Below are 12954 nucleotides of genomic sequence, written 5' to 3' on the forward strand. Positions count from 1 at the left end.
AGCTTCACGATCTGTCCTTCCAGCGAGCACTCAGGGCTGATTTCCTTAAGAATGGAGAGGTTTGATCTTCTTGCAGTCCATGGGACTCTCAAGAGTCTCCTCCAGCACCATAATTCAAAAGCATCAATTCTTTGTGGCAAGAGCATATTTATATTTATATTCAAAAAAAACCATGCCTTATTGTTGCTGGGGAGCAGGGACGCATATGGCAGCCCATTGGTTTTGTTTGTTTAACCTTTTAACAGATAGCAAAGCAGAAATGCGTTCCAAAGCTCTTTCTACCGCAAGGTACTACAACTCCCAGAAATCATTGCGGCAGCCGGGAGAACGTTGGCCCGGGCGGGTTGAGCGCGCGAGCTTCTGTTGCTGAGATTTCCGGAGCTGCGGGGACCTGGGTTTTGCTGCGATCGGTGTTGCAACCGGCACTGCAGGGCAAGGCGCGGGAGCCAGGAAAGTGGAGGGATCGGGGATCCCAGCTCTCGGTGCATCATCGCTTCCGAGCGCCATGCACAGGTAAAGGCGGATAGGTAGGGGAGCGGATGCAGAGAAATATCAAGGGCGAGCAGATCCCGCCGAAAGCTTAAAGCAGCTTGCGCGCGCTTTTGCCTTTCCTTCCTCCGCTAGGTTCTTCCAGTTAAAGGCTGCAGCCGTCCACACACAGGATAGAGTAGTCCAGCTACAAAGTGTAAGCCTGTATGCATAGGATCGGGCTGCAATTCATTTGCGGATTGCACCATCCCGCCCACACTCTGCTATTTCTGTAAACACGTTAGCTTCTCTAGATTAATAGCATCCATAAACATCCCTGTTTAAAGTCCTGTCATTCTCTGCAGTCTGCAAGTGCACAAAAGCTAGACTGCGTAGAGTGCTACTGGTCACACTTCAGAGCTGTTGCATTGCCACTGAGTGCCAAAGCTTGGTCAGGTTTTTAGAAAACAACAATAAATGTTTATCTGTACCTAAAGCTTAATGGTTGTGTGGCTGCTCTGTATGCTTTCCTTCTCCCCTTTTCTTACACACCAGTGGAAAATGTGCATATGGGAATCTGCTCAGCAAAATAATAAGAATTAGGAACAGATTGTGGGGGACCCTCTAAACCCTAGAAATTAATAAATGGTAGGATTTTAATGATTTGGGATGTGAAGGGAGAAATCTAAACTGCAAAGGAATACCAAAGCTAACCCATGCAAAACAACTTGGCCAAGCTAGGGCCATTAAGAAACAATACAAGGCTATTAAGGGCCATTGGCAATGCAAGAGAACTGCCCTCCCCCCTGCCCTGAGTTGTGAAGGGGGGGGGTTGAAAGGTTGCCAGGGTTACTGTGTGTTTGAGGTGACAGGGAAAAGGGAGCAAGTGGTTCTGGGAAGAAGGCTGGGATCCATGTTGGGCAGGCTGGCTGCAGGCTGGCTTGGAGAGATGCCTTGGCTTGGTCTCCAGGGCTGCGCTGCTGTGGGGTACAAGCCTCTCTTGAAATGACCATGCTGTAAGATCTGGATTCCCTCCATGCAGACTGAAGGTATAAATAGGTGAATAAACCATATTTCTTAAAGCTACAACAGTCTCTCCCGTATCTCAGTTCTCCAAAGGACCACGAACCCTGGGTGAGTGCCTGGAACCCCATGGGCTCTTGCTACCGCAAGGCACCCGACTTTTGTAAGAATACAAAAATACTTTATATGTGTGTCAGAGGCCTCAGAACACCTGTCTAAGGTGTCTGTGCAGTAGCTGTATGCACAAACCCTTGATTCCATTTCTTCAGGGACTACATGTTATGGGGATCATGCATACATGTATGTTGGTGTGTGCTGTCATATGTTACCTCCTGTGTGAAATGAAGTGGATGTTCTCATGCACTCAGGCCTACTCCATAATTGCATGGGATGCTATTTTATACTGAGTCATCCCTTTTAGCCTCTACTGCATGGGTAGGCAAACTAAGGCTGGGGGCCAGATCCAGCCCAATCACCTTCTAAATCCGGCCCGCCGACAGTCAATGTGTTTTTACATGAGTAGAATGTGTGCTTTTATTTAAAATGCATCTCTGGGTTATTTGTGGGGCCTAGGAATTCATTATTTTTTTCATAATATAGTCCGGCCCCCCACAAGGTCTGAGGGACAGTGGACCGGCCCCCTGCTGAAAAAGTTTGCTGACCCCTGCTCAGCTGCAACAGACAGCAATTCTCCAAAGTTCTCAAACACAAGCTTTTCTCAGTCCTGTGTCCTGAAGTCCCCTTAGCTGGAGATGCCAGGGTTTGAACTCAGAAACATCCAGGGTTAAAGACCATATTGCACCACTAACACATCCCTCCCTCATCCATCTATGAGTTCTGTCCAGCAACTCAGTCAATGCAAGGGCTGTTCTTGAGACATGTGAAACAAGTCATCAAAAGGCAAAAAGGGTGATTCCCTCCTATTCAAAGCAAGTCCAACTATTGACTTGCTAGCTAAATGCCATATTGTGCAGTATTCAATGGGTTTGTTTTTTGGTGTGTTTTTGGTGAGCAGGCAGCCTAACAGTTTTTCAGGCTGTCTAGGACATGCGTAAATGACCTGTCTAGTTTCATACAGTTCTAAAAAATGGATCCCTATTATCTGCTCCCACCACCATCTCGGCCAGTCCCTCTGGTACATCCAGTTTGCACTTGCAGTAAAGTCCTCATTGCCATATTTTGAAGAGCAAAAAAGAGGATGCTATGATGACTCATTTTAAATACCCCTACTATATGTAGGCTATAGAAGCTGTGATATATTGTTGAGGGGGGCAGGAGAAGAGAAGAGGAAAGCAAGTCTTTAGTCATCAGTTATGTCTGTGTCTCATGCCGAAAGAGAAGACATATCCTAGAAAATTACGATTTAATTTGACCACCATGGCTGGAATGTGTGACCACTAGCCTCCAGGAGAAGACCACATTTCCCTTTCATGCAATTTTAGAAAACTATAATTTCAGAGGATATCTCTATAGCTCCTTTTTCTGCCTGTGTTGACAAGTCTGCTGAATTGCAACCATGGCTTGATACTAAGAGTGTGTCAATCTGTGTCTGGGCCTTTTTATTTCTTGCAGGAGACATCTCCAGGAAATTCCAGATTCAGGCAGCAACGTCAGCGCTGGTTTCACATGGGGATGGGATCCCAGCAAGACTTCGGAGCTGCTCTCGGGCATGGGAGTGTCTGTTCTTAAGGATAAGCTAGGCAACGAGAACACCCCCCAGGAACTGCTCATGTGCATGGGACCACCCGCAAAACGGCAGAAAGTGAAGGAAAAGGAATTTACTATTGCCCGCAGACCTAGGCTGCTTCGAGAGGCAGGAGCAGGTAAAATGCGATAACAACAATACATATTCAAGATATAGCTAATTGGTAATGTTAAAGATTAAATGGATGCAAACCTTGCTAAATAAATAAAAGAAGTTGTTCTCTATTTTGTTAATTGCAATACATCTAATGTTTTAATTATTTAATTATTAAGTATGTGTTTTTATTATTTTTAAAGGAAGATTTTATATTATTTTATGTCAACTGCTTTTGATTAAGCAGCATATAAATCTTGTTAAATAAATACATTTACAGAGCCCTTGGATGTGTGTGTGTGTAAATAGGCTAAGGAGTGTAGGCGAACTTCACAGTTTGTGTGTTTTAACAGTATGAAATGTCTTTATTTTAAAGCTTTTAGCCTTAATAACAGTGTCGCCATTTACATTTTATGTATGGTATCTGTTTTCCCAAACTTCTGCACACAGGAGTCTCTTGGGATTCATTGCCTGATGAACTGCTTCTGGGAATTTTCTCCTATCTGTCCTTGACTGATCTGCTGAAAGTTCCACAGGTTTGCCGGAGGTGGCATCGCCTTTCGTAAGTGCTGGCTGAATACTTAACTCATATTATTTATTTTTGAATTTATGCCCCAACTTAATAATAATAATAATAATACACAAGTCAGTAGAGAGTGACTGACTGGGATTGCTGCTAGCCAGTAGGGAATGCTTGCAGGGGCTGAGACCCAAGAATATCTGTTGGACCGCAAGTTCCCCATCTCTGCTTTAGTGCATGAAAGAGGGTGTGCTCAGTATGCAAACAAAAACTCTAGAACTCAACCAGAATGGAAGAGCAGTGATCTATTTCCATCAGAAGTTTTAAGCAGTGAAGAGGAAGCCAGAGCTTTGCTATCAGAATTAGGCTGCAATCCTTAAACTAGGGAGTGAACCCCAATAGACACAACGAGGCTCAACTTCTGAGTAAATATGAAGAGGATGCTGTTTCAAGAGCTTGCTAATGGCAACACCTGCCGAAGCTTCCAGTTTGTTTTCTAACCACCCCACAATTTTCCTCCTTTAGGATTGACGAGTCACTCTGGCAGACTCTTGACCTCGCAGGAAAGAATCTGCGGCCAGGTGTGATTGGCCATCTGCTGCCATTGGGTATAACTGCCTTCCGTTGTCCAAGGTCCTGTGTTGGCAACCCTTTGTTCAAAACAAGCAGGTAATGCTGTTCCAAATCCTCCTTTTTCCCCATTTTCTTGCCTTGTATTCAGGCCTGTGCTACCTACTCTCTTGCAAAATAATCATCATCATCATCTTTTATTTATACCCCGCCCTCCCCAGCCAAGACCGGGCTCAGGGCAGCTAACACCAAATATAAAACAATTGATTGAAATACAACTTAAAAAACAAGATTAAAATACAACATTAAAATGCAGCCTCATTTCAGCAGAAACTCAAAAACTTTTTTGGGGATGAAAACATCAAGTCTTCATCCAGACTGGTCCTACGTGGGCCAGAAAAAAGCCAGGGAAGTCCCCAAGTAGGAGTTCCGTCACAGAAGGACAAAGGAAAAAAGAAAGAGGGGGAGGGGATCAAGTTAATTTCAAGCCAAAGGCCAGGCAGAACAACTCTGTCTTACAGGCCCTGCGGAAAGAAATCAGATCCTGCAGGGCCCTGGTCTCATGAGACAGAGCGTTCCACCAGGCCAGAGCCAGTGTTGAAAAGGCCCTGGCTCTGGTTGAGGCTAATCTGACTTCCTTAGGGCCCAGGACCACTAGGGTGTTGCTATTTATGGACCTTAAAGTCCTCCATGGGGCATACTGGGAGAGGCGGTCCCGAAGGTACAAGGGTCCTAGGCTATAATAGCATAAAACCATAATAGTAGTTATATTCTACTACACCGGGAGCCTTAAGAGAGCTTGTCTACATTTTGACACTGAGAACCAGTGTAGCATTTTGTGTTGGATGTGATAGTCTAGCATTTTGTGTTGGATGAGATAGTGACTGGCCCAAGGTCACCAGGGAGCTTCATGGACTGTTTGAATCTCCCTGGCCTTTGTCCCAAACTCTGACTACTGCACTACATTAATTGATGTTTCTAGATTAATGGTATTTCAATATTAATATGCATTAGCTTGTTGGGTGGCTCATTTTGAATCTTTTCATTGTGGACCCCACATTGCTTTATGCAGCAAAATGAGCTAGTGAAGGCCTGAGATCAGGATTCTGTATTCTACCGAGAAGAATACACCACTTCAGATTGCAAAGAGGGTGTGTGTGTGTCTTTTTTGATTATATTTTTAAATTGCATTCTAAAACTCATTTTGCTTTTCCCCATCTCCCTGCTTCTCCCTTTCTTTTGTAGACCTCTTCGGGTACAGCATCTAGACCTGTCGAATTGTACAATAAAAGTTGGAGATCTCCAAAGTATTCTGTGCAGGTGCCAGGAGCTACAGAACCTCAGCTTGGAAGGCCTTGAGCTTTCTGATGATATAATTAAGTGAGTGGGCAAAAAACCAATCTTTTAACCTTTTTGCACAAGTAGACCTTACCAAATAAATCTGTGCTCTTGGGATTGCTGCATTTCAGGCACATAAGAGTTAACAGATGAAAGCCCCAAAAACCCAGGAAGCATACAAGAATGTGGACCAAAAAGAAGAAGAAATGTATTTCAAAGATGCTAAAACAATGGAATAGTTTATTGTTGAATGTACCCAACACATTTTGGCAATAATGGCTTATTGTCTCACTTGTGTACAGACTGATCCCAAAATCTGTGTTTCAAAAAATCTTGCAGGGCCAAAACCTTTCAAATTTTTGAAAAACAGGCTAAGCCAAGCTTGGGAAATTGTAGTTAGCTTAAACTATGGTTTGTTTAGGAGTTAGGATCAGAAACCATAGTTTAACCAAGAGTTCCTTTGAGGACATTCCCATCTCTTCCTCATTGTTGTGCCCCAGTAATGGAGGAGAGTGGAGAGCAGGAGAGCTCAAAGCTCATAGTTCATTACTATAGCACTAAACTGCCTTATGTAGAAATCAACCAGTGTTTGCCTATATCACAGGTGGGCAACTGTTTCTCTGTTGAGCACTACATTCACTTAGGGATACTCTTTAGAAGGGGAGAAGTCAGAGCCAAAAGTGAATGGGCACCTCTTTCTGCACCCTGTCTTTTCACCTGCTCCTTCCTCTGTACCCAGCAAGCTGCAGGCCAGAGAAAGATCACACTCACAGATCTGAACTGCCAGCTTGCAGAGGGCTTTGGAAATATTCTGGCTTCAGAACATTGTAAAAAAGGTAAAGGGACCCCTGACCATTAGGTCCAGTCGTGGCCGACTCTGGGGTTGCGGCGCTCATCTCGCTTTATTGGCCGAGGGAGCCGGCCTACAGCTTCCAAGTCATGTGGCCAGCATGACTAAGCTGCTTCTGGCGAACCAGAGCAGCGCACAGAAACACCGTTTACCTTCCCGCCGGAGCGGTACCTATTTATCTACTTGCACTTTGACGTACTTTTGAACTGCTAGGTTGGCAGGAGCAGGGACCGAGCAACAGGAGCTCACGATTCGAACCACCAACCTTCTGATCAGAACATTGTAGTTAATGCTTAAAAATGTTTCCATGTGAAGGAGTGCAGTGTGGACATTGGAAGGTATATCATCAGCCTCTTGCAGTTTTCCCTACTGCTCCCGCAGGTGCTGGTGTGGAGACTGGCTTTGTGCACAGGCAGTTTAATGTCTTATTTCTTCTCACCTTTCAGAAATATAGCACACAACCCCTGTTTGGTGCGACTAAACCTGTCTGGATGCTCTGGGTTCTCTGCAGAAGCCTTGGAGACAATGCTGGACAGTTGCCCCAGGTAGTAAAAGTTCATTGACTTATGCAAGAAGCAACAGTAGATTTAGCACTGGCACGATGCAGACAAACTGGATATTGCAGAAACTCTTAACCAAGAAATCTGTTTTCACTCTGCTGTCATTCTGCTGAGCCATAAAATGAGTGTTAAATAGTTTTGTGTATACAGTGGTACCTCGGGTTAAGTACTTAATTCGTTCCGGAGGCCCGTACTTAACCTGAAACTGTTCATAACCTGAAGCACCACTTTAGCTAATGGGGCCTCCTGGTGCCACCGCAATGCCGGAGCACGATTTCTGTTCTCATCCTGAAGCAAAGTTCTTAACTATTTCTGGGTTAGCGGAGTCTGTAACCTGAAGCATATGGAACCTGAAGCATATGGAACCTGAGGTACCACTGTAGACTGTTCTTGCTTATTTCTGCAAAGTTTTCTGCAAATTTTATTTCTGCAAATTAGTTTTTGCTCGACCTGTTTGTTCCTTTAAAGAAATCAGTTTTATTAAAGGCCTTCAACATATAATACAATATAAACCAAACAAAGCTAACATCTAAAAAGAGCAGAATAATAAAAAGGAAAAGAGGACACCCACCCAACTTGTTTGCTCTGAATAGTCTTTTAAAGTCGACACTTAGTTCTGATTAGGCTTGTTCATTCACTTTCCTGGCAATGAACATTTCATCCACTTATTGGTAGGAACAAATTAGCCCATTTCTCTGTAAGCTTAAGAACAAATGCAGCTTTAACATCTGGTATTACTGGGGCAAGAGGGATTCTCATTTGCCTTAACAACATGACAGTGTCCTGGAACATAGGAGGCAGCTTTATACATAGCCTGGCAGTTTATCCATCTAGATTAATGCTACCTACACTGACTGGCAGCAGCTGTCCAGAATATCAGACTGGTTTTCCCCCAACCTTCCTTGGAAATGTTGATGCTTGGTCCTTTTGAAAGCCCACAAGCAGGAAGAAGAAGAAGAAGAAGAGTTTGGATTTGATATCCCGCCTTTCACTCCCCTTCAGGAGTCTCAAAGCGGCTAACAATCTCCTTTCCCTTCCTCCCCCACAACAAACACTCTGTGAGGTGAGTGGGGCTGAGAGACTTCAGAGAAGTGTGACTAGCCCAAGGTCACCCAGCAGCTGCATGTGGAGGAGCGGAGACGCGAACCCGGTTCCCCAGATTACGTGACTACCGCTCTTAACCACTACACCACACTGGCTCTCTGACAGGACAGGAAAGTGATAGCCCTCTCCTTTTGTTTGTAAGCAACAATTTGGAGACATGCTGCCTCTGATCCTATAGGTGAAAAGCCATCCTGAATAATAGCCCTTGACAGCTTTCTCCTCCATGAATTTGTCTCATGTCCTTTTGAAGCCATCAGATTAGTGGCCATCAACATGTCTTATGCCAGTGAATTGTGTACCTTCATTATGTGTGGGGAACACTTTCTATCAATAAACTTTGTTGTATAAACCTGGGTGTGTATTTTTAAAAAAAAAGTTAGTTAAGATTTCCATTTATATCGTGTTTGGGTTTTTGTTTCTTTCCGGCACCTAGAAAATGGATAGTGAAGTTGTGTCCCTCCAGTCTTTTTCTAGATTACAATTTCCACCATCCCTGACCATTGGCATCGCTGGCTGGGCCTGATGGGAGCTGGGAGTCCAGAACATCTATCTGGAAGGCCACAGATCCCCCTACCATAATAAACAAATAATAAATGAACATGTGTCTTGAAAGTAATGTTTTCTCAACTTGTACACAGGTTGGAAGAGCTGAACTTGGCCTGGTGTGACTTCACAGTTGATCACGTGAAAGCAGCAGTCAGCCACATTTCTCCAACGGTAACACAGCTGAACCTCAGTGGATACAGACAGAATCTATTAATGCCAGGTGAGAGGCCAGTTTCGGCTTGAAACCAGCTTGCTTGAGTAACCTGCCATCCACACTTGGAAGCCAGCTGTGTGAATAACTCTAGTCTTCTATTACAGTAAATTTTGGGAATGAAGCAAACTTGCAAGAAGAAACGTTTTAAGATAATATGAAATGTATGCCTACAGCTGCAGAAACAAGAGTATCGAAATGCGTAACTTTAAGGCATTTTTATCTCTAGGCAAAAACTGTACTGCCTGTTGATGTGTGATGACCAGATTGCATTTGACTTTTCATTTCAGATATCAAAACATTAACTGAGAGGTGTTCCAGTCTAGTCCATTTAGATTTAAGGTAAGAATTTGAGTGTTAACAACACACACACACAGCCCCATAGTTGTGTCTCTGAAGTCCTGTGCTAAGGAATAAATCAAGGTCATCAACACAAGGATTCCTGCTAGTGCAATGGGACTTTCCTGTGCCCTCCCCTGATTTGCTCCAGAAGGTTGGGGGAACCCATAGAACAAATTTATGGGTTATGCAGTCAGCAGAGGGGGAGAATGTTCCACTGTGCAAAAGTAGAAACCATTGCACCAACAGAATGTTTACATAGCGCTACTTTCAGTGCAGCCCAGTAGTACTACAGTCGTACCTTGGATCTTGAACACCTTGCAGCTCAAACGTTTTGGTTCCTGGACGCCGCAAACCCAGAAGTGAGTGCTCCAGTTTGCGAACTTTTTTGGAAGCCCAACGCCCGACGCGGCTTCTGATTGAGTGCAGGAAGCTCCTGCAACCAATTGGAAGCTACGCCTTGGTTGTCGAACATTTTTGGAAGTCGAATGGGCTTCCGGAACAGATTCCATTTGACAACCAAGGTACGACTGTATTTTGAGTCAAATCATGTACCAAGTCTGAGTAGTAGAACAGGCTAAGGGCTGCATGGACTTGGGGTTCAACCCACAATGGTCTGTATGTCAAAGTCGGTGTGCACATTTAAAATAACATTCTGTTTTGAAAGTGACAGATCGGGGGGGGGGGGTTCACAAAAACCTTTCAGCTGTCCAGATTTACAGCAGGGGACTCATGGGGAGTGATAAGTAAAAACCTGTTTTCCCCTAAATTTTCTTTTTTTAAAAAAAGTAATAGACAGATTTGTGAGGCCACAAAAAAACACTTTGGGATTGCAGGAGGGGAAGGGAAGCAAATGCCTGCAAGTTCCTGTGTGAGATTGGGAGGGGTGGCCAATGCAGCTGTTTCTCAGCAGGCAGCGAGTGCCAGTCTTGCTGCTCAAAGCAACTGTGGACCCTCTCTTCTCCAAAGGAAATCTCCTATTTCCACCATCTCCCCAAAATCTGCATGAGAGCATACACAGCATGAGGAACTTTTAAATGGGGATTATTTTGGACATAGGAAGTGTCTTCTTGTGATGCCCACTTGCTCCAAGCCACCTTTTAAATGGATGAGAGGTTGCCCTTTAGTGATAGAGTGCCCTCCATAAAACGTCAGCTCCCATAGACCTCCCTTCTTCCAAGCAGTCTCCATAAATTCAGTTTCTGTACAGTACTTGGGATAACTGGAAACTAGCCTGCAAAACTATGATTGTGCTAAATATGTTCCTTTATTCTTCTTCTAGCCTGCCAAGCTTATATACGCAGAGGCTGGAGTTCTTAAATCAGTTGCTGTTTTTTATTACAGTGACAGTGTTATGTTGAAGCCCGATTGCTTCCAGTATTTCCACCATCTGGCGTCTCTTGAACACCTGGGTCTTAGTCGATGCTATCAGATACCTCCTGCAGCCCTACTGTGAGTAATGTTAACTACTTCAAGTCAATAAAAGCAGGTGTTATTCAACTAAGTTTTACTTTGCGTATACCCAGTGAAAATAGACTGCTCCATCCTTTCATGCAAGCCATATCTGCTCCCCGCTTCCCACAATATTTGCGCTTTCTCTTCATGCTAGCTTATCAGGGACATCTCACCATTGAAAGGGCTGCTCATCACCTTAAATCTTTGCTGCCAACGTTTATTTCCTAGCCTGTTGCACCACACCTTTTCCTGAGTTGTTTTATATCTTAAATCTGAGTAGATATGTATAAGACTGTGTTATTAAGGAACATGTAACAAGTTAATAAAAGGGTGTCCATGGGCCTGTTAGGAGTGCATAAGTGCGTTCTGCCATTATTTAGCATAGTGGGACCCAGTTCTCGTTGGCATGTCGTCCTCCAAATTTCCACTTCGTTAGCAAAGCCCAAGCCACAAGGTACATATTCATTGGTTTGCATGCCTAGTAATGTTGTTCGACAGATGGATGTTGGAGTTTCTGTAGCTTTGCTAACCTGTGAACTGCCTCCTGTTATGTGGCAACCAGAAATCTTGGTTTCTGCCTAAGGGGCTTCTTGTTCATTTTAAGAGGGGAGGAGAATGAATATTCACCTCTCAGTAACATATATATTAACCAAGCTGGTTACAAGGAATGGGGATGTTTCAGAGCAGGGTGGGTTTGGGGTATCTTGCCATCCTCCTGTCTTTCTTTGTTTTTGGCAGAGTATGACATGTGCTGCTGTACCCTTAATCCAAACCCCAAGATCACAAACTCCAGAAACACTGCAAAGCATTTGCTTGGGCAAGAACCCCCTTCTCATGCAACCCATTCTGTCATCTGGTAGTAAAATGGACCTTAGGCAAGGATGGTTAGGGGCACAGCCTTTGCTGTATGGCTCATGCTGCCACTCTGTATTTCAGATCTGACGAATTGCATTATCCAGTTCCCTGTGGTTCTGTTCACTTAACTTTCCTTTTTTTGTTGTTATAGTGAACTTGGTGACATAGCCACACTCAAAACACTCCAGGTTTTTGGAATAGTGACTGCCAGCTCCCTTCAACTCTTGAAGGCAACACTTCCTCGCCTAAAGATCAACGTCTCCCATTTTACACCTATTGCAAGGCCCACTGTTGGCTGTAAAAGGAACGAACAGATTTGGGGAATCCAATGCAGACTGAGCTTGAAAAGTCCAGCTGGTTTTTAAAATGGCTTGAAAGACATTTTTAGCTACTACCAAGAGCTGTGATGCATCCTTGAAGGACGGTCGAGTTCATAGGTTGTGTTTTAATCTTGTTTTATTTTGTGACACGCGCTGCAGTCCACAACTTTCTAAATGGACTTAAATCAGTTTGTGTGCAAGCGCTGTCAATCATACTTCTGCTGAACTGTATTAAAAACCTGCTAATTATGTACAAATAGTTGACATTAAGCAACATGAACCCCATGCTTTTCGAAACACTATTGAAAAACGAGCTAAGTGTGATTTTTAAATATTAAAACGCTCAAAAATTTTATATACTGTTTCAGCTCTGTAGCTAAACTCCTGTGGCAATCTTATCAATGGTCTCTCACACAACTGCACTCTTGTAAGAAGGTGGCTTCAAGTTCTTGGAACTACCATTTTCAGAGGTTCTCCCCTCTTTTCTGGTTGAGATGATATATTGATCTGAGCTAGAGAATATTTGGAGGGAGTGGGGGGGTAGTCTGTAGTTCTAACTGGCACTACCATCTCTTACTGTGTTCAACCTTTTTCTCTGTGTGGAAAGTTAACTGAAGCCAACTTTGGAGGAGAACTGTGCACACAATCCCAATATAGTCTTAGGTGAAAGAATAGCAGGCTCTGTTAAATAAAATAAAATGGAAAGTAATGATGGAAGGCCTTTAAAACCATGTGAGATGAAACTTTACTGGCAATAATCTGAATATGTCTTTGAAGTTCGTGCTTGGAATAAGGCATTTAGCTGAACTCTTTTATTCAAAGCACCACTGAGATTTATGTTGCTCACTCCTCACTCATCCTTTGAAGTGTAATTGCTGTCAAATAGCCAACACTACTGCTCTTCTTTGTTAAGAGAGAGGAGTTAGTGCTATGTTCACTCTTCATATGCTTTATAATTCCTCAGAATGTGTTTATCTGTTTCCTAAATTCACAGATA

The 12954-nt window shown here is 43.7% G+C and overlaps 1 protein-coding gene across 1 annotated transcript; it reads left to right on the forward strand.

Moving 5' to 3' along the window:
• The first annotated feature begins 321 nt into the window (after positions 1-321).
• On the forward strand, positions 322-12312 carry SKP2 (S-phase kinase associated protein 2). Its single transcript, XM_053408320.1, has 10 exons — positions 322-513; positions 3064-3314; positions 3740-3851; positions 4335-4478; positions 5625-5759; positions 7014-7112; positions 8870-8997; positions 9279-9330; positions 10672-10779; positions 11789-12312. The coding sequence occupies exons 1-10, from the start codon at positions 506-508 to the stop codon at positions 12000-12002; spliced, it is 1251 nt and encodes a 416-aa protein (XP_053264295.1). The 5' UTR covers positions 322-505; the 3' UTR covers positions 12003-12312.
• The last annotated feature ends 642 nt before the right edge of the window (positions 12313-12954 follow it).

This window comes from Podarcis raffonei, chromosome 11, assembly GCF_027172205.1.
Source record: "Podarcis raffonei isolate rPodRaf1 chromosome 11, rPodRaf1.pri, whole genome shotgun sequence".
Taxonomy (NCBI): Eukaryota; Metazoa; Chordata; class Lepidosauria; order Squamata; family Lacertidae; genus Podarcis; species Podarcis raffonei.